The sequence below is a fragment of the Colias eurytheme genome, chromosome 22 (assembly GCF_061535395.1).
Source record: "Colias eurytheme isolate Ceu_HAF_F1 chromosome 22, ilColEury1 Martin Lab GWU primary, whole genome shotgun sequence".
Taxonomy (NCBI): domain Eukaryota; kingdom Metazoa; phylum Arthropoda; class Insecta; order Lepidoptera; family Pieridae; genus Colias; species Colias eurytheme.
In genome coordinates this window covers 3647444-3667978 of record NC_143001.1, presented here as the reverse complement: position 1 = coordinate 3667978, position 20535 = coordinate 3647444, and the positions used below count along the sequence as shown (strand labels likewise).

The following is a 20535-nucleotide window of genomic DNA, read 5'->3' as shown; positions in this document are numbered from 1 at the left end:
TTAAAGATAAACAGACAGACAGACGGACAACTATGTGGGTCCTATGTAACTATCCTATAAGGGTTCCGTTTTTTACTTTTGAGGTTTGGAACCCTAAAATTTACCCGGGATATGACCTCGGGTACTGTTTCTAGTTATATAATATTATTTTATATGATTGCCCCACCCTGAGCCCATGGCTAGCTACGCCCATGTGTTCAACATAGAAAAGATAATAATGTGCAATGAGTAGGTATGTAGTTCTTGTGCACACTACAGTTATTAAAATATTTTATTTTGTTGAGTCGGTTTTTTATTTCTTTTAAATTGAACAAGAAAGAAGATTCAATCTTTCATTGAGATAATAAAAAAGATTTTTAAAGTTTCTACCATCTATTACTACTTAATATTTTAGTAAATTACCTACCTTTTTTTGCAAATAGTATAAATACATAATATAATATACCTATCTTACCTACCATATAATATTACATAAACTTCTGTTTGAAAAAGCCCTATATCGGGTTATTTCCCTACAAAAAACACCCGTCTCCACCGTCCGTCCGTGTACGCAAAACCTAACGATACAAACAAACAGTGCACGTCGATGCATTATTTGACATACTTTAAGCGGCGCTCTTGCCTTATCGCTGTTACAATATTTGTCCACTCGCCCGTTTGTCGGGCCGACGGGATCGGATCAGCGATACAATGGGGCTTAGTTCCTAGAACTGGTGGGATGGGTTGGTTTTATTGCGAATTTGCGAGTATGGAGGTAGCTGGATATGCAAATATGTTTACGAATTAGCGCGAGTAATGTAAATTAATTGCATTTCTATCTTGATGATATCTCGAACTAAAAGCTATGTTTTTCTATTAACGCATATAGACTATAATATCTTTTTTGTATGAATAATCTAATAAAGTATTTATATAATATATACATACCTATTACCTTATCTATACGTATTATTTTATAATTATAATCGACGTTCCCAAAAACGACGCGGACGTAGTGTGAATGTTGTACCTAGTTTTCAATGTATATTTAAAGGTAGGTACATAATTAGCAACAAATAACGTTGTTTGTATTTGAATACAAATCCCCAAACAAAAGAGTAAATCAAACCCAAGTAAAATTATTATAAGCAAGTTTATCCAGGTAAATTTTCCCTATCATGCAATATTCAGAATAAAGCCACTCTGCAAACTATCCGGGATACAATTACCATGAAAACACCGTTGTCCCGGCGGCCGCGGGCGTCGCCTAATTGGCCCTATGTACACTCGTCCTGTTATCGCCGCGCCTCGAGCGGTCTTGTGTGGAAGGAGCTTTATTTAAAAAGTTTAATAATTTGAATTTGGAATTTTTCTATTATTAATATCTTATTTATCTTCTACAGCTTATAATGTACTTGTTGTCTGGCCGCGAATTTCTTTGCCTGAACCTAACTGATAACTCGTACCTACTCGTAGTTATAACGTTGTTTTATTTTAACAAAAATCGTTTCTTAGTTCTTAGTACGAACTAAGTACTAATTCTTACCTACACAATTAGTATTATGCAAAAGTTTAAGTTTCTAATGAGAAATTCAAATACTTACCCAATTCAAGGCACCTAGGTTGATATTATATTTATTAACATTACAATACCAACAATGGTGGTAAAGATAACATAGATCGTTATTCTGTTTCCATATAAAGTTACCCTTTAAATCCGCCCGCCCAGCTAATATTGACTTCTTATTAGCGCACCGCAAGCGATCAGCTTGTATCCCAACCGTATCGCAGTTTTGATTTTTGCATACCCACAGTTAATAAAAACAGAAAAGATTAAATAAAAATGTACATTTATTATGAAAAAAAAAAGACATAGGTAAGTACTTACCTATTATTGAAATGAAAAATAGTATCTAATAGAGAAATAGTGAAAAGATTAAGGAGGTACCTACCTACTTACCTCCGAAACGTAGCGTACATCTTTTTTACTGATAATTAGGGATGTAACGATACCGATACCGATACCGATATATCGGCCGATATATCGGCAAGCCGATATATCGGTATCGCCGATAATAAATCAACCGATACCGATATTTTTTTATTAAATTCTTTCTTTTCTTTTATGTTTTTGCATTGTATTCATTCATATTGTTTTATTTCTGTTTCTGTGATAGTGTTAAGGAAGAGCGGAACCTCCTGACACAAGCATTTTATTTGCTTACTAGGAGTGTTCCAATCATGTTTATGTAAAGGAAAGAAAGAAATAATTTTGAATTTTTTTAATTTTTAACGTGATAACGTTTTTAAAATCGTTTTAGTCGGGTGACATGTTCATAAACTTGTGTCACACCAAAACCTCACGAGCGCGAACGCAGGTATAACGAGAGAGAGACGGACCGATCTCCCGTTTCATCTCGAGCGCTGCCACTGCATTATGTTATCAGTTATCACGTACGTAAACATCTCGATCGTAAACCTACTTTACAAACAACCAATTTTTTTGATATCAAAAAATTCAAAAACCCGCGCCCAATGAACGATGCGGGAGGCCGCCCGCGCGTGCGCACTTTGTTTTCTGAAAAAACTCTACCAATAGTAAGATTTTATTAGGTACTGATTGTATGTGTATTACTTAAAGTTTAACTGACTTTGTAAAATAATAATACTAAAATAAATGGTTTTGTTGTTTTTTGATTTGGAATTTTTATTTAAAAGAATACGATTAACAGTTGTCTCTGTTAAATGTTGGTAACTTTTTATGCATAATTCACTATTTATTTTTCTACCAAGCCATCGATATCGGTATCGGTATCGGTATCGCCGATACATTACCACAAATATCGGTATCGGTATCGTATCGGCAAAATCATGTATCGTTACATCCCTACTGATAATGATAATTAAAGTAGGTAATAGGAGTTTAAAGAAAACAGCAATTATTAAGATTTTTACTGCAGCATTAAAAATATTATATAATATTGCTTTGATGTACCTAAACAAATTAGAAGTAAATAAACGTAAATACAAAAAGATTAATACTCACTGCAAATAGCAAACTATTATCTCCGTAAACACGACGCCTGACAGTGGCCCGTTGCCATAATTTCAATCCCCGTCTCAAGTTAACCATCATATAAGCATTGTGCTATCTCAATTACGTCTATTATCTGAAATGGTCCCTTTGTTCTGGTTTCAAAACGCAACTCGATGCAAAATGGCGTCTGGAACGTCAAATAAACCAATATGGCCGCTCACGGTTATTGTTTGAAATGATTTTGATGTGGTGCATATCGCTTACCAATATTGTTTTGAATTTTAATGAGATATGTATTATAAATAAAATTAATTTACATTTTTGTCTTTTTTATTCTCTGTTCTGGTTTATATGTACCTATTTACAATAAAGAATTAATAAATAAAACACTAAAAAGTTATTTTTACTCATTTTTTACTCTGTAACTTTTCTAGGAATAGCCAATATAGATACTATGTAATTCCACAGTGTAATTCATTGTTAAAATTAGTAACAATGTTTGAAATTAAACTAGCTCAAGGTGAAACTTAGGTCTTATGAGAAATTCGTTTTTAATATTAGATTTATCCTACTCGAAGCGCAGGGTTGAAACTTGCTTAAATTACCTAATAAAATTAACTAAGACGTGACTTAAAATTACACTAGAACATGAATTTTTGTTTTTATTTTATGGTAGCTATGCGAATCAATTTGTTTATATTTTATTTACCTACATATTCAAATTTTTTTAAAAAGTCAACTACCACTTACCGAACTATATATTTATAAATAACAAACAATGCCACGTAATTACCTACATTTAAAATGCAGACTGAATCAATATAACAAAACTGGATTAGATCTAGCACGAAAACGTTTAAATACTAAACTTAGTGGCAATAAACGTCAAAGGTGTCAAAAAAGCGCGCGGAGGATAGCGCCATTATTTGAGTTTTATACTTTTTAAATTGATCACTAAACGGTGGCCTGGCTTTCCGTGGCCGAATAAAAACATTGGCTGAGGTATACGTTCCTAAGTATACACTGAACTGATTTCTGAAAGCATTTATCGATACTTTACGATTATCGACATCGATACTTTTCCATTTTATAACATTGAGCTTTTATGTTTATGCAGACAAACTATAAAGTGGTAATTTATACTAAAACTGTATTAAGAAATAATCATTTCTGTTGCATTGACATTGTGTATGAATGTAATTTTACATAATACGCACCAATTTTTTAAAATTGTAGTTCACTTATCTGGATGTTAAATGATGGGTTGAGAAAATATATTGTATGAACTCCAATTTTTATAAATCACTGAATACCTTCTAAACTTAGCATATTAATTGAGTTTTTAGTTTTAAAAGGCATAAAGAAGCATCGATAGTTTAAAAAACATCCCAACCCTAACTTCTATTTATTTATCAAAATACTGGTTTGTATCAGCCTTCAATCATCGCGGTGTTTTCAAGTCACTCAGCGTTAAAAACCAGAACCATACATCTTTATAAAACTCAGTGTAAACTTGTCTATCAAAATGTTACGTTTTAACTGCTTATTAATCTGTTTATGTATGTGTACTGGCAACAATTTACGACTATAATAAAATCGTCTAGGAATCTTCTTTTTTTTCTAACTGTTCGAAATTTAAATTTATATTGGATTAAAAAATATATACAGGATACTTAATATAAGAATGGGGTTATAAAATGGTTGGGAAGACAATTAATTAAATTAAAGATCAGATATAGTCTTGTACTTTTATATACTTATCTACAATTTCAAGTGAAAGTGCATGTGTTACTAAAATAATGATTGTTAGATGAAAAAACATATTATAGTCAATTAAAAAATTTCCGATGACGTACAGAGCTTTTTAAAGATTAAGTACATGAATGTCGAATATTTATGATACTTATAAATAAAGCAAGAAGTCTTCAGATACTTTAGAGAACGAATATTGAGTTATATTTGAAAATAAATTGTAATAAAAACATCGAACTCGATCTAACTTTTTAAAAGACACTATAATATCAACCTACATATTATTTAATACTTAATGGACTAGAAATACGTGTGTACAAAAATAATTGACGAAACATACTGATTCTATACGACAGTACAATAAATAATAAGGAAAGTGAATTTATGGTTTTGTAATGGCCCAATATTGACGTCGAAGCAATATCCGTTGCGAAATATTATTCTTATTTATTAACCCTGTTTATGTTATTTATTACGCTATTGTTATTTTTGTGTAATCGATTATTTTATTATGTAACACTTTTCAAGTGGACGATAAAGTCATATCTATTACCTATCTACTCATTAAATTCATTTATTTATTCCTATTATTCATTTTTGTATTTTATGTATTCTATCTTCTATGATCTATATTATTATTTATTATTTTATGTATTTTATCAGCCACCCGCGTAACATGTACGTTTCTTCTTTATCTCTTACCTTGGGCAGCCTGGAAGAGATCGCTAGTAAGCGATATAAGGCCGCCTAATGTACCTACCATATTAATCGTCTTTGTATAATTGTAAATATTACTTGGTGTGGTATATTAAATTGTTAAATAAATTATAGGATTAAAAATTAAAACAGAGTAAAGGAAACTGCTCATTATTTTATTTTTACTCGAAACATAATACTTATAATCAACATAATATAGAATACTAGAGGTCCGCCCCGGCTTCACCCGTGGTACATATTATCTCGCAATAAAAGGTTGCCTATGTCCTTTCTCGGGTATCAAAATATCTCCATACCAAATTTCATGCAAATTGGTTCAGTAGTTTAGGCGTGATTGAGTAACAGACAGACAGACAGAGTTACTTTCGCATTTATAATATTAGTATGGATAATACTTTTATGCTTATATTATAGTATTCACTAAAGATGATATTATGATAGGTAAAGGTAATTTTATTTTCTATCAAACTCGGTCTTGTTTGTAGAGAAGGTATTGCAATGTTTTTTATGACACAAAATTCTTCACTTTTATCATTGCATTTTTATTGGTTTGTTAATTTTGCAGTGATGCTTTACAACGTAAAATGTACACTAAAATATAATGGTAATGAAATAAATTGATTCCTGTATTTTAATTAAGAATTACATAAAATAATTGATTGGTTACATATTGGCAGAGAGTAAACAAGGGGATAAAGATCGTATCTATGAATAAAATAAAAATAGCATCGGATAATAACGGATATTCTAGCTGAGTTTGGAATATGGCTTATTGTACCTATTCCTAATAACGACGAAGACTTAACAATGTATAGACAGCACCTATTTCATGTATTTGGGATTATTATTAATCTTATTGGACAATGAAGTTTTGGACTGATGTCTATAAGTACCTATTGATCTCTGTTTGATATAATAATATTTTATTTGACTGGCTAGTGTAATAGTTTCTTTTATTTTAGTTACCTACACATTGTAGCTTTTACCATTTTAAATAATACACTAATATCTTGGGATATTGAAATGGCTTAGCTATACATAATATTTATTTAACGTCTAATTTATTAAATTTCAATATGTTATATAAATTGTAAGCATTATTACTGTATATTTTACTTATAGTTTTAAAATTACCAATAGTATCTTAAGCTTACAATCTCTCGACCTATTTAACCTCTAGATATAATTAAGTGATCGTAGCTCCGTTATTTGCACTCGCTTAATGTAATCAAGTTATGTTGCATGTGTCAAAAGTTTTCATAAATTAATGATGTTACAGTCAAATCAAATGTTAATTAATTTGTTGATACATTTGAGAGGTTTTGAAAGTTATAATAATTATTGGAGTGGACATAATTTGAAAATCAATTGCATTTGTATACGAAAAACTAAATTTTAACAAAGATTCTCATAATATGATGTTTAATTTTTATTTTCTTAAATAAATGGTAGATTTTTTGCATATTAAAATATTAATATCTAGTTCACATGTATACTCATTTTTAATTCGTCTGTGACCCAGTCTGAACCTTCGCAAGTCTACGAATCAATGTCTTTAAGGCATTTATAGATAATTCATTTGTTTCTTGCTATCGATTCTTTTATGTTATTGTTTGGCTGTTGATGTCTAGTCTCAGATATGGAACGTAATTGGTAAGTATGTTCCAACTTCGTTACTCTGTTGTTGGTGAAATCGGATTATTAGAAACATATCCGAATCTATACTAGGTAATATTATAAAGCTGAAGAGTTTGTTTGTTTGTTTGAACGCGCTAATCTCAAGAACTACTGGTACGATTTGAAAAATTGTTTCGGTGTCAGATAGCCCATTTATCGAAGAAGGCTATTATAATTATTAGGCTATATTAAATCACGCTAAGACCAACAGGAGCTGAGCACTGCGGATAAAACCGCGGAGCACAGCTAGTATTAGATAAAATTATGTCTACGCAGATGCAATTATTTTTAAAATTCTGATTATATTTTACAATTCTGTAAAAACTATCTCAACTTTGCAAGACCTTTCGGCTAATATGTAGGTACGAATAAAGGTACGTAGTAATTATTTAATAATCTGTGATATGTAATCTACCATTGTATTATATATTTTGTAATAACATTAATAATTTTCACATTCACAAACTGTTAACTACGTTGTTAAAGGTTTATATTCAAAGAATACTTATTAAAGAGAAACTTTTATTACATCGTCTCAAACTTTTTGGTCTGTGTAGCGCATGTCGCGTGACGGTCGAACCGTACGATAATTATTATCGTACAAATACGATAATTTTGTGCCTAAGTTTCACTTTTACCGTGGTTTCATAAACCACACAACATTTTTATTTAGATATTTATTTAATTAGGTCTCGTATAGTTATTATACTACCACTTACCCGTTCCCTGCCTATTTTTGTATTCTTCTAAATGATTACTGTTTATTAGCTATTTTCATAAAAGGAATGACACAATTCTTATAAAATTACTCATGGCCTTAATGAAATAATGTGCAAAACAATTTGAAATAGCCATTTTAACGTTTAGCTTCCATTGAAGTCAATTGACCTAAGAAATTTTTGTAGTAGATTATCACCAATTCACCAGTTCTACTTGATACATACTTTTTAAAGAAAAAATTCTTTAGGCGCGTTGAGGGTAAAATTTCAAGGCCGCGCCATGGCAATACCGTCACGTCATGGAGTAAGATGATGACCTACAGTTTTTATTATAGTGTTAGATTAAAATATACCGGCCGAATTGAGAACCTCCTCTTTTTTTGAAGTCGGTTATAAATTGTGATAAATAGTTGAATTCTTAATTCATTATACCTTTTTACATGGGTTTGATATTTCAACGTGTTACATATTCGTTCAAAAATCCCCTTCATGTGAGCGTAAAACATGGCAATTCGTCAACATACAAATGTCATTTCTTTACCCCTAATGAGATTCTGATTGTAGTTACAAGTAACAGATGCGTTACGTTTAATAAAATTAGGTATTTAAACATGTTTATTGGAAAAACAACTCTATCTGTTCAAAGTATGAGTCAAATTTGCATAAAAGATGTTTGTAGACGCAAAAATGCATAAGGTACGAATAGTTAAAGAACCCTTCACACTGTTCACTGCCTTTTTAATTATTAATTAATACTGACTATAGCAATAACATTATTATAATATGTAATACCTAATACACTATTTATATGAATGAAAACCACTCAAAGCATAATCCAGCAAAAAGTTTTTACCTAGCATACTGGTAGATTCATAAAAAAGCGATTATCCTTTTATCTTAAAACAAAAAGCTTAATATGGGTGATTGAGGTTTTATATAATGAAAAGTTAAATTTATTACCTATTGCGTACAATTATTTGCGTACAATTATTGTGTGTCTTAGGTATTCAAGGAGAGAAGATAGGGAAGTTCAAAGATTAGGAAACTTTATTTACTCATGCTACAAACGAAACAAAAGTAATTCACATGAAAATAATGAAATGAGGAAAGTTCAAAAAACTATGTTTAGAATCCGCATCGAAACAAAAAATGTGTACCATAAACGCACCAGACATCATACGAGAAAAATTAACGTCCATAGTATAGAAACTTTCTTCTTAATCCCTTTTTGTTAATGTAACATACATTCTCCCTTAGCGAAGCGACGGGCGGCGCGTTTGATCTCTTCAATTACAGTTTTACAGCCCATCGTAAACATGGCCCAAGCCAGGTAAGCCCCATTGTCTGTTTTTTACCCTACACCCTATATGAACAGTTACGGATATTCCCGAATTGCAATTATCGTCCACAACCCTATTATTATAACAGCTACTTTCCCATGAAACTATATCGGCTCGTAATTAGTTGTATCGGGCAGCGAATTGTTGAAAGATGTTGTCAATTTGCGAACGGTGTTATCGTTTTGATTGTGGATGAATAGCTTTATGAAATGTGTTTTTGTAGCTCGCCTTGTAAGTGGGTATGGCGCTTTATTCGGTTTGAAATCTTTGATGTTAAATCTTCTTGATGTTCATCGGCTAAAGTTTTGTGAATAAATATATAAAAGTGTGTAGGATAAATAAAATGTACTTATCGTAATAGCAAGCAAAAATTAAAACTATCATCAGCATATGCCGTCATATTATGTCAGCTTCTTATGATTTTTTTTCAAATAGTGGACTATTCTTATTTATGTAATAAAATTAGCTATTTACTCAAACTGCTAACAGTTTGAAATAATTCACACTTTACATTTTATGCTCTATGCTCCTTTATAAAGTAAAGAGAGAAATTATAAATATGATAATATATATTTATAATATGTATCTACTGACATACAATGTAGATTAGAAGAGCCATATTCACAATACAAATGTATCGCCTGAGGAAGGTATGCGTATGTTTCTAAATAAATGTAGAGAGTAGAGACCGGGTTTTGTGATTTTTATACATATCTATTTAATTTTATAATAGCTGTTTTTTTTTTATTTCATGTAACTCATAGGTAAAAATTCAAGCATTTACAATTTTAACTGATTGAGTCGATACATTTTAACTTTTACTTTCATTCAAAAAGAAGATAAAGATACCTACTCAAAGAAATGAAATTATAGAAGCCGCGATAAAATCTAAAGAACCAAACAGGTCAGTACGACAGTTACGACCTTTTTAAAAGTAACAGTTTCCTTACTCATAATGTCCATTACACCTTCGCTTAAAGCGCTTTTAAATAATTGTATCAATTAAAACCTTTCGTCGACTCCGACTTACAAACTTATCATGGTTTTAGTAAACGTCGAACGTCGATCATACTTAAAAGGTTTCATTTAGTTTACTGTTACCTCGGGCTTAGTGTTACAGATAAAATGTAAAACCTAGAAACGTTTGACGCGGAACCCGTCAACATCCACTTAAGAGTTCTATGCAAATCTGAAATTATCTTTATCCGTCCACAATAAGTACTCGTTCGTGTTGCATTCGATTTTAATTATAATATATGCGATCTCTGAGCCACTCGCAAGAGATTTTACTGATTTCCGCAATAAATTCCTACTACGCGACCGTTTACGGACGCCCCGCGATATAATCGCCTTTCGATCATATAATTTGCAAATAAGTGACTGTATTTTTGCATTTTACTACGCGGCCATGACATAAGCTGCGAATTTATTATCTGTGTCTAAGTTTTTTTACCTGTGGACCGCGCGTATTTAGATTTGAAAATCGATCGCTTTGTGTTTTTGTTTGCAAATTTCTTTTGTGTTGGTTAGTCGCTAGTCGCTCGTGGTAAGGGCTTTTAAGGATGAACTCGTGCAGCGTATTGCATTTACACGCCCTCCAATGCGACCCTTCCCCTTACGGCGAATCCTATGGAATACTTACAAACGACTTAAAAGCAAGCCAGTCTGGTTTTGTATTCCCATCCGCGCGGGTCGCAAGCGCGTCGGCAGAACGCAACTCACTACAAGTCTTTCGAATTTTGTAAAAAAAAATTCGATTCCTTTTTTAAATAACCCGCCATTCAGTTTTATGAGTTTTGTTTTTACATAGACCGAGTTACGGCCAGTACCTACAAACTTTCACAAAGTTTGTTTAAAAGTTTTACTTATTTTTTATTTTGTGTTTTTGAATTATTTTATGGACACATTGTTGTTATTCTTTGTTTCTGTGTTTATGGTTTAACAGTGTTTATGTTGCAAATTATTTGAAATGTTATGAGAGCTTTTGTTTTTTGGAGTTTTGCGGTGGTTTTGTGGGGTGTGGAATTTTTTTGAAGTGTTCGGGGAGGAATTTTGTACGTGGCTTTATAAATAATAAAGCACCATGAATTTTTGGAAAGTTCTGTGTGCATTATTGTTGCTGCTGCAAGCTGTATCGGCCAACTGGTGGTAAGTACTAAATGACATCGAATTTACAATATTGTATTAATATACTATTTTAATTCTTTATTACTATAAATAAAAAAATAACAGTTATACTTTTGTATTTGATAGCTTACTTCAAAGTTATGTAGAGTGTTGCGCCAAAGCTTTCGTAGTATTATAATCTACCTATGTCAGTTAATTTCCATCAATCGTCACATTCATAAACTAAATTCAGCAAATAGGTACCTTGTTTGTAATTAACATATTTCTTGTAATTGTAATATAATATAGTTTGCGGAATTATTGCATTGTTAAAAATAACCAAATCATGAAATTTTGGTGTCAATTATTGTTATTTAATTGGAGTGGAATTCTCATTGTTCTTTAGTTAGGTACCTACTTAGAATTTTATTATTCTTTAGATATTGTACAGTTTTATTTCATTTACTTAATGAAAACTAGTTAAATCTTTCAGAAATGTTTTTCAAAAAAAAAAACATGAATAAAAGGCATCTTCTTAATGTACCTACTTATATGAGGATTAAAAAGCTCAAAAAGCTCTCTTTTCTTGAGATATCGTCCACTTCTTTACTAAAGCAAAATATCGCATTATTTCTTCTTACGTTACATCCACACTTATCAAATCATTTTTCACAAAAAAAAAAATGAAAATATTTTTTCAAAATTTTCCAAAAAGGATAATTGCAAAAAGTCGTTCAGGAATCATAGTCATGATTCGAATTTGTTAAAAATAGTTGAACGCATAAATAATGTAATGTTTACGCTTAACTAGATTGTTTGACGCGAGGTTAAAAACAAATCTGAATTGATGGAGCATACATTTACTACATGGATTTACATTTTAGTTAATAAACAACGTGTATTCACAATACGTATGATTTATGGATAGGAAATCTTGGATCAGGGGCCGTATTATGACCTCTTCTTTCCATACAGTTTACCCCGTGAATTTGTGAAAGGGCAAAATTAACCATGGCTGGTTATTGGGATCATCATATGAATTTGCCTGGTATAGGTTTAAAAAGTAAGAGGACGTATAATGAAAATTGAAATGTTCACCTTATTTATAACTATATCTATACCCGCTCATATGATCTAAATTTAGATTTTAAAATGTTTATGAAATTCAGGAATATTTGATTTATTTTATGTTCATATTATCCATGTCACTTACCGACATTAATATATATCTAATATATTGTATATAACCAACCACTTAAGTATATCCTTTAGTAGTAAACAACAAACATTATTTTAATCAATTGATGATTTTCCTATATTATGTAAAGTAAAAAAAAGTAGGTATGACTGAAGTGGTTTTCTAGAGTCAGATGCTGAAAGCAGTTGAAGACAGTTTGACATGTACCCTCATTTTACCTTTATGTTTAATCATAGAAAATATGAACTATCCTATTAGAATATGTTTATACTTTAATTGTTCCATTTTTTCCTTTTAAGATTAAAGGAATAATCATTTTATCAGTGAATTATGACGATTTTTTGAAGACCGTTAAATTATATCAATTTAATTCGTCATATATATCGTCGTTTATAATTAGATTCTGGCAAACAATTACTTACCTATATGTTACCGTATTCCAATATTGCCAAGTTCTATGAAATATACTACAAAATTATAAATTATGTAAACTTTTCCTGTTACTATTTTATTAATCGGAAGTTATTTGTCTTCATTTATAATAGTAAAAAATAGATGTTTTTACTCTACACATAATATTAACGGAAGAAAGGATATAAAATAATTTATTAATAACTGTAAATTGTTATTACATATTATCAATAACTAAATGATTATAGATCTAATATTCCAGCCGGGAAATCGAAAATAGAAAAAACTATCATAAAAAATTAATTATACAGTATATTCCTATGTTAGCCACAACATCGCGTTAGAGAATTATTATATTCTATGCCGCGACTGCATTGTTTTATGTATGAAATTAACAAAAATTACAAAACATTTTAAACAATACAAATAAGAAACTACAAAAGGTTTGCCATAACAAAAAAATAACCAGTGAAATGCGTAAAAGCTTTAATATTAGCTTTTATTACTATTTAACCAGATGCAACGGCTAACAGTTTAAACTTTAAAGACTGTATTTTTAAAAGTTTAGCTGCCGAGTAAACTTATCGTGGTGTTTACAAAATAGTCAAACAAAAGCCGGCGAAAGTTATTTTGTGCTAGTACACTTTTTCAGGAAGGGTAAACCATTTTTTATTAATTACTTCGATGAATACATACTACATATATTTATTTCATTATTTCTTTAAATGCTGCAAGCTGCTCTTCACCCGGCCTAACATTTTTTGGCTTTAAAATTTTTAAATCAATAATAATTATCCTGACTCAAGCAAGACTCAAATGCAACTAACAAAAAAATGATAAATTCATTCTTCAAGTATAAGTAACTATAAGTAAAACAGTTAACAACAGCTCTACCAAAAATAGGCATAGGCAGTTATGTATTATTTCAGCGAATATTAAATTAACTTATATTTCACCTTGATAAAATAGATATGTTATCGGTGGCAAATGTTAAAAATATGTAATGACGATTCAAAAGTGCGTTTCTGCTTCTTCGTATTAAATAATTTTAAAATCTAAATTTAAATGTATAAAGAATTATAATTTTTAATAATTATGATTAATCTAATTACTCCAAAGGTTTGTAAGCCCTGCGCTACTCGGAGGCGAGTATAAATAATTTTAGTGTGCGGAAACGGTTACATTCTACATCAAAGCTCAGTTGACAAATGTGAGTGTTTTCCCGCAAAACATGTTTTTATGACAATAAATTAGCTGTGATCATAGATAAAAAAAACTCGCCACAGATAAAAGAAAATTGAATATAATCTGTATTTTACTTGCGCTGCTATTACGAGTGACCTTATTTACCACAAATTACCACGGTTCATGAAGATTCTGACATTTAAAAATGATTTAAAAGAACATTCCTGTTTGAATAAGATTTTCATTTATGATTTATTGTTTTCAATTCTTATAAATGTTTTAATTTTATTCGTTTAATTTTAATAATTGTTATTTTTACATATTATGTATGTACCTAATTTATAGTGGCCATGATGTTTAAAATATTACATAAATAAGTAGTATACAATTATTTTTTGGTGCATTTTTGTTTGATATTTATTAGAACTATCTATATTAAATAGGGAATAATTCTGTGGAATAATAATTAATGTTTTAACTCAGACATAATCCCAAATGTAATGCCTACATCGAAAAGCATTGTAAATGATTTCAATCTATCACCATAATTACTATCCAACCATTTCTTCAATTTTTACCCGTTCCTTAGAATCTAGAAATCTCAATACAAACTACAAAATCGACACAGCATAATTAAATCCAACCCTACTTTGTAACACAGAAGTATTTACGATTTACGCAACAAAAATTACAAGCACGGCTTGCACTTGGCCGATTTAATATAAATGGAGCAAGGAAAAGTCCAGTCGAATTAAACACTACACGCTAAAAGCTTAATCGCCGTATAAGAAAAAGAAAAAACCTCCTTACTTAGAACAAAAAGGATAAATTATGCGGCGGTAAAGAGTTTTTATTTGACTTCGTAATCTTTAGTAGGCGCATAATTTCTGCGTAGTTATTTTAGGTGTAAAACTGTGGTAATGAATATGATGATAGTATGGGAGATACTTTGTTGATAAAATGTTTGGATAATGAGCACTTTTGCTGGCTGTTTATCTAATTTATTGTTTATGAATGACATTTTTCTTCGATGTAAGCCTTCTGTATTTGATAACGCTTGTCCAGGAGATTGGAAGTTATGAAATCGCCTTGGGATGTAATTAATTGCAATTAATTTCTGGTAAAAAAAATTATTATTTATTTAATATTAAAAGTAAAAGCTTGATACGACAAACTACTTGGACTTTACGTATTGAGGCATTTTAAACATTATCGTTTGTCAATGAACCTTAGGTGTTTCTTTTTAAGCTTTTTCTATTGCACGCCTCATAAGCGAAGCGTTGAGGTGGGTACTACTGTCACTTCGCGCAAAACATCTGATTTTTCAAACTTAAAATGTCTTTATGTATCATACATTGCACTTGTAAGATTATACATACACACACATATTAAGAAAAAACACTATTTTTAACGTTCATGATATTTTTGATGTCATTTTTGTTATTTAAACTAGTTAAAAAACAGTTTAAAAAAGTTCTGTCTTGGACGTCCGTGTGTCTGTATGTGCGGATCCTTTTTCTTGTTAACACGATAGCGACCGAAATACTTTACTAATCGAGTCTTTTTTTTTCTCTTACGCTTGAGTATGCTTAGGAATAGAACCCTTTCATTTTTCAGGGTCTGATTCGATGTGGTTTAATTGTTATTAAATAAACAAAAATAATAATTAATAAATATTTATTAAAAAAAAATTATGAGGCGTGCACTTTTGGATTTTCCAAATTATTTTTTTTAATACAGAAATAGCCCGGAGTTGGAAATTGTGCATCATTTATCTGAATAAGTTTGATTCTAATTCATTATACGTACTAGGCATATTTTTCTTATTTTCGCATAAGCCTACCTATTGTTTAGAGATAATATAATACTAGTTTAGGGAAAAATGGTATGCAGTTTATAAATATTCTGCGCAACTCTATGTAAAGTGGGTTTAAAATTTTATCGCGATCGTGGGTTATCTATTTTGTGCACAGGTTAAATCAATCCTACACAGATTATCGAAGCAAATGTGTCAATTGTACACATTGAAAAGGCACTCATTGCGTAACAATTTCGCATTGAATAATGTTATCATTACGCCAGATGAAGCGACAATTCAAACAAATGATTGAACTGTAAACATACTGAGATGAGATGTCCGTTATATAGTGGAAATGGATGTTTATAATCTATGGATTATAAAAAATACATTAAAGATATTCTAGAAGATTCTAGATTGGAAATGATGATAGTAAAACAATAGGTATGCGAAATTGACTCCTTGTCATGAAAAACAATATGATTAGGCTAGTAATTTATTTCCACTTAGTGTTATTTATTTCCCCTTTAGGCTTCAGTGTAGGTATATATATAGGTATGCATCAAAACAAGTATAATTACTTAGGAAAGAATGAGGAAATTTTGTTGTTTCACTAGAGGAAAAATAAACTTAAATACAAAGTTGCATTTTTCTTATTTGTGTCAAATGTTATATACGCGGTTTTAAAAGCAAGTCCGACGACGACATTTTATCAAGCCAAATATTGATGCTCAGCTAATTATAAAAAGTTTTTTATACTTAAATAACTAATTAGAATTGAACTCATAAATAATAAATTCAAACATTTTTTAAATTTTGATTTAAGCAAATAAAAATTTATCATTATATTCGTCCCATCCAGTACCATAAATGCGTATCTAGCTAGCGTCCAATAATTTCGCAAGAATATTCAAGTTAACAAGCTTATCCCACTATAGGATTTAAATAAACGCTCCACACGTTTCAGAACGTCGGCGACCGGTTACACTCATCTTGGATAATGTTGTACATCATTTATTTTGATGATGTTATTTGTAAAAGGTGTAAAGACGTATAACTTCATTTTAGCAGTTTAGTTTTGTGTATTTTTTTTGCTTTTGTAATTTATAACTAAAAAGTTAGCTAAGAACGGTTGTCCAATTTGGGGATTTCTGCAATATTTCTAATGACATAAAAATTAATGAATTAAGGGCGAAATCTTAGTAATGTTTTCTTTTATACATCAGACAATTTATTTTCATGACACAATAATAAGGAATCGCATATTAAATACAAATGCTAATGCTAACTATAAAATATAAAAAAAATAACACCAAAGGTACCAATATTACAAAACAATGTAGGCAGATAATTTTCTCTTTACAAGTTTATCTCTACAGTAAATCTTGATTATCTATACAGTACATAGGTACTTACAAAAAATGCTAATCGCACCTTACAAGTGTTCTACAAACGTGGGCCAATGATGAATAGGCTTTTAGAAATAATGAGATTCTTATCTATGAGTGCCAATTACCCTCTAATTACTGAGTGCGTAATAAATAAGACGCTAATAGTAATTAGAAGAGATATATTGTTCGGTCATGTGTAGAAAGTTTTAAATGGTGGTAAATAGTGTGGGTTTGGTAGGTGCCAAAGGTGGTAGGGGTATGTGAGTTCTTCAGGTTTCTTTTAGAATGATAATTATCGTAAATGTTTGTGGAAATTAATATTGCGACTATATTACCTGATTGACACAAAATTATCTAGAGTCTAGGTATAGGAAAGGAGAGTCTTGGTCATTGTTTCAGGAAAATAGTGTGAATCAATGTGTGAATCAATGAATGAATGTTAGATAATTAACCAAGAAGCGGTGAAGTGAATATTGTAATTTTTATGTGATTATAGATTATTATCATTTTATTACATTATAGAAGATTGTAGTTAGTTTATGTGAAAATTTTAACATAACTAGAGCGCAAAGGGTAATTACATAGGAATCTATAAAAAACTCTACTAATTGAACAATATGTTCCCTGCAAAAAATACACATACAACAGACGAAGCCGGGGGCCGCTTAAAGAACCTCTATAAAATTAAGCAATAAACTCAATTCTCTGAAAAGTTTAGTCAAAACAAAAACGTTTAAAAGCGAGGTCAAAGACAAGTCAAAACAGAAATGAAAAAGCTCGTTGTTAGTCTATGGTATACATACATATTTTGTGTCTATGGTGTTTAATTTAAATTTTGACACAAAACACGTGTCGCGATCACAATAAATAAATAAATAAATAAATTCATTTATTTCTTTCCAGTACATGTACAGTAACATAATAACATTAAACAGGCAACAGGTGTGGAAAGCTGGTGCCCATGGTAGGTGTAAAACCTGTAATATAGGTCACCAGGTCTCCACCACTCGGATGAACAGAACATTATAGTTTAGACAAATATGTATGTAACTTAAAAATCAAATTACTTTAGTTACATTATCAAAAGAAAAAAATATATATAAAATAAAATAATACAAAGAAAAACTAAAATTAAACATGCAAAAGTGTACCCGGATGAAGTGTGAGTGATTGTGAAGATTGAGTGAGTGTGAAGTGTGAGTGAGTGTGAGTGAGTTTGAGTGCGTGTGCATCTGAAATCTTAATGTGAACAAATTAGATAAATGAATCTAAAAAGGTCTCAGTCTCTGCATATGAAAGTCCCTTTAGCCAGCTATCAAGTAATATTTTCAGTTTGTGATAATTTAATGAATGTACAGACAGAATATTTTGGAGTTTATTATAAATGTAAGGGCCAAGAAATAAAAAGAATAAAAAGAAGTGTCGATGAAAAAAATGTCGCGTACAATGAGCAACATTCATAATGTTACTTTGACTAATGTGTGGACAGTCGGAGAGACAAGCGATTATGTGGTTTTAATTAATTATTAATTAGTTACTGATGGATTATTAAATACTTAGCTTATTGAAGTGAGTGATACGATATGATGTTATTACTTTAAATTTTGTACTAAGTAGTCATAATGTAAAATAGACATTTTATTGCCTTTTTAAAATATTAAACTAAAATACTGAAAATAAATGATATTTTGTCGGACTTGTTATTATTGCCTCACAAAAATCTCATTAAAAAAGGTAAGTAAGTACAGTTTTAATATTCAAGATTTGTTACAATAATTATGACGCTTATTCTTAAAAACAAATGAAAAAGTAAGCAATAAGTTATTTAATTTGATAGCTTTTTGATTAATAAAAAAACTAATAAGTTTTCCAAGTAATTGTACATGTACCCTATAACACCGATATTAGATTGGGGATTTAAATAGCACATGTGTTCTAAACATTCTCGGCCAGATTGTGTCCAATTCAATTTTACAAAGTAATATTTCACACAAACATGCCGGATAAAATCATTTATAAGGCGTCGCATACAAAACATTTGCATGTTTGTATATGTCTGAGGGTTGCCACTTTTAACTTTTTTTAATTTCGTAATGTGCTTGAAAAAATGTCAATACAACATTGAAATTAATTTTTGTGTAAGTAATTAATTTTTACTTAAAGTTTTGATTATGAGTACCTATTAAAATGATAGAAGTAGGAGTAAGTATTTTTTTCTGTGACAAGAGTTATGAAGACTTAAGAAGTATAAATATTTTAGTAAAATAGTAATGAATTTAAATTATTATTTTTTTTACTTTGAACTCAACAACGATACATATAAATAATAACATGATAAAGTCCCCAAAAAACACAAGTACAATAATGAAATAGTTATTTTTGCCAACCCTATGTTTGCCTAAGGGCTAGTGCACATCGTTCGGCTAATTTGGTGATGTTGTACAAGTTGCTTCGGTCTTTACCCTGCCTATTACGATATTAGAATGTGTAGTGATGTACTATATTTTTATCGATATATTAGTTTTTAGTTATCGTATATTATCCTATAATAGTTTTCGGCCTTAACATAGTTTATCGGTATCGGAAGGAACACATCACATAATCCAAAACAGATTTTAAACATGTGAATAATCAAATCATTTGAATGAATATTAGGTATCTCTTCTATAGAAATTGTATACTTTTTCTGACTGAATTTTGACTACCAGCAGCTAATCTCGATTGAGAAACTTCGCATCAGACATTACAATGCACTTGGATAGCATAAACACGTCTTGACTCTTGATCAATAGAAACACGCGTAATCTTTTGTCCAATCATCGACAATCCGCACATCACTAAATATTATGAATATTTAATTTCACCCCTTTCGTGTTTATTTATTGGTCGTACATCCCGAGGCTGTTTTGCATACGTTACTGTGGGGTGACTGCAATGAATGCATTATACACTAATATTGAATGTACTGAGATAAGTTTCACTATAGTTGGAGATTTTGTTGGGCATTGTTTACATTTTAAAAGGATATTTATTTATTATTATATTTTCAGTCGACTGCAAAAAAAAGGAGCTTGATAATTCGACTGTAGGTATATTTTTTGGGTTTGTTACCCCAGAATTTTCGCCTGGTTGAACCGATTTTGATGATTTTTAGCTATTGCCTTCCGGTTCGTCCGATATAAAGTTTCTCTGGTTCTGACTATTTAAAGGCGATACAGTTTTTAA

At 30.4% G+C, this 20535-nt stretch overlaps 1 protein-coding gene across 1 annotated transcript in view; it reads left to right on the top strand.

Moving 5' to 3' along the window:
* The first annotated feature begins 10920 nt into the window (after positions 1-10920).
* The window catches only part of LOC149898610 (protein Wnt-4-like), a 58980-nt gene continuing 49365 nt past the window's right edge, over positions 10921-20535 (top strand). The window contains exon 1 of the mRNA XM_090114811.1: positions 10921-11369. Coding sequence (XP_089970937.1) covers positions 11305-11369 — 65 coding nt within the window. The 5' untranslated portion in view covers positions 10921-11304. The remainder of the gene's footprint in view (positions 11370-20535) is intronic.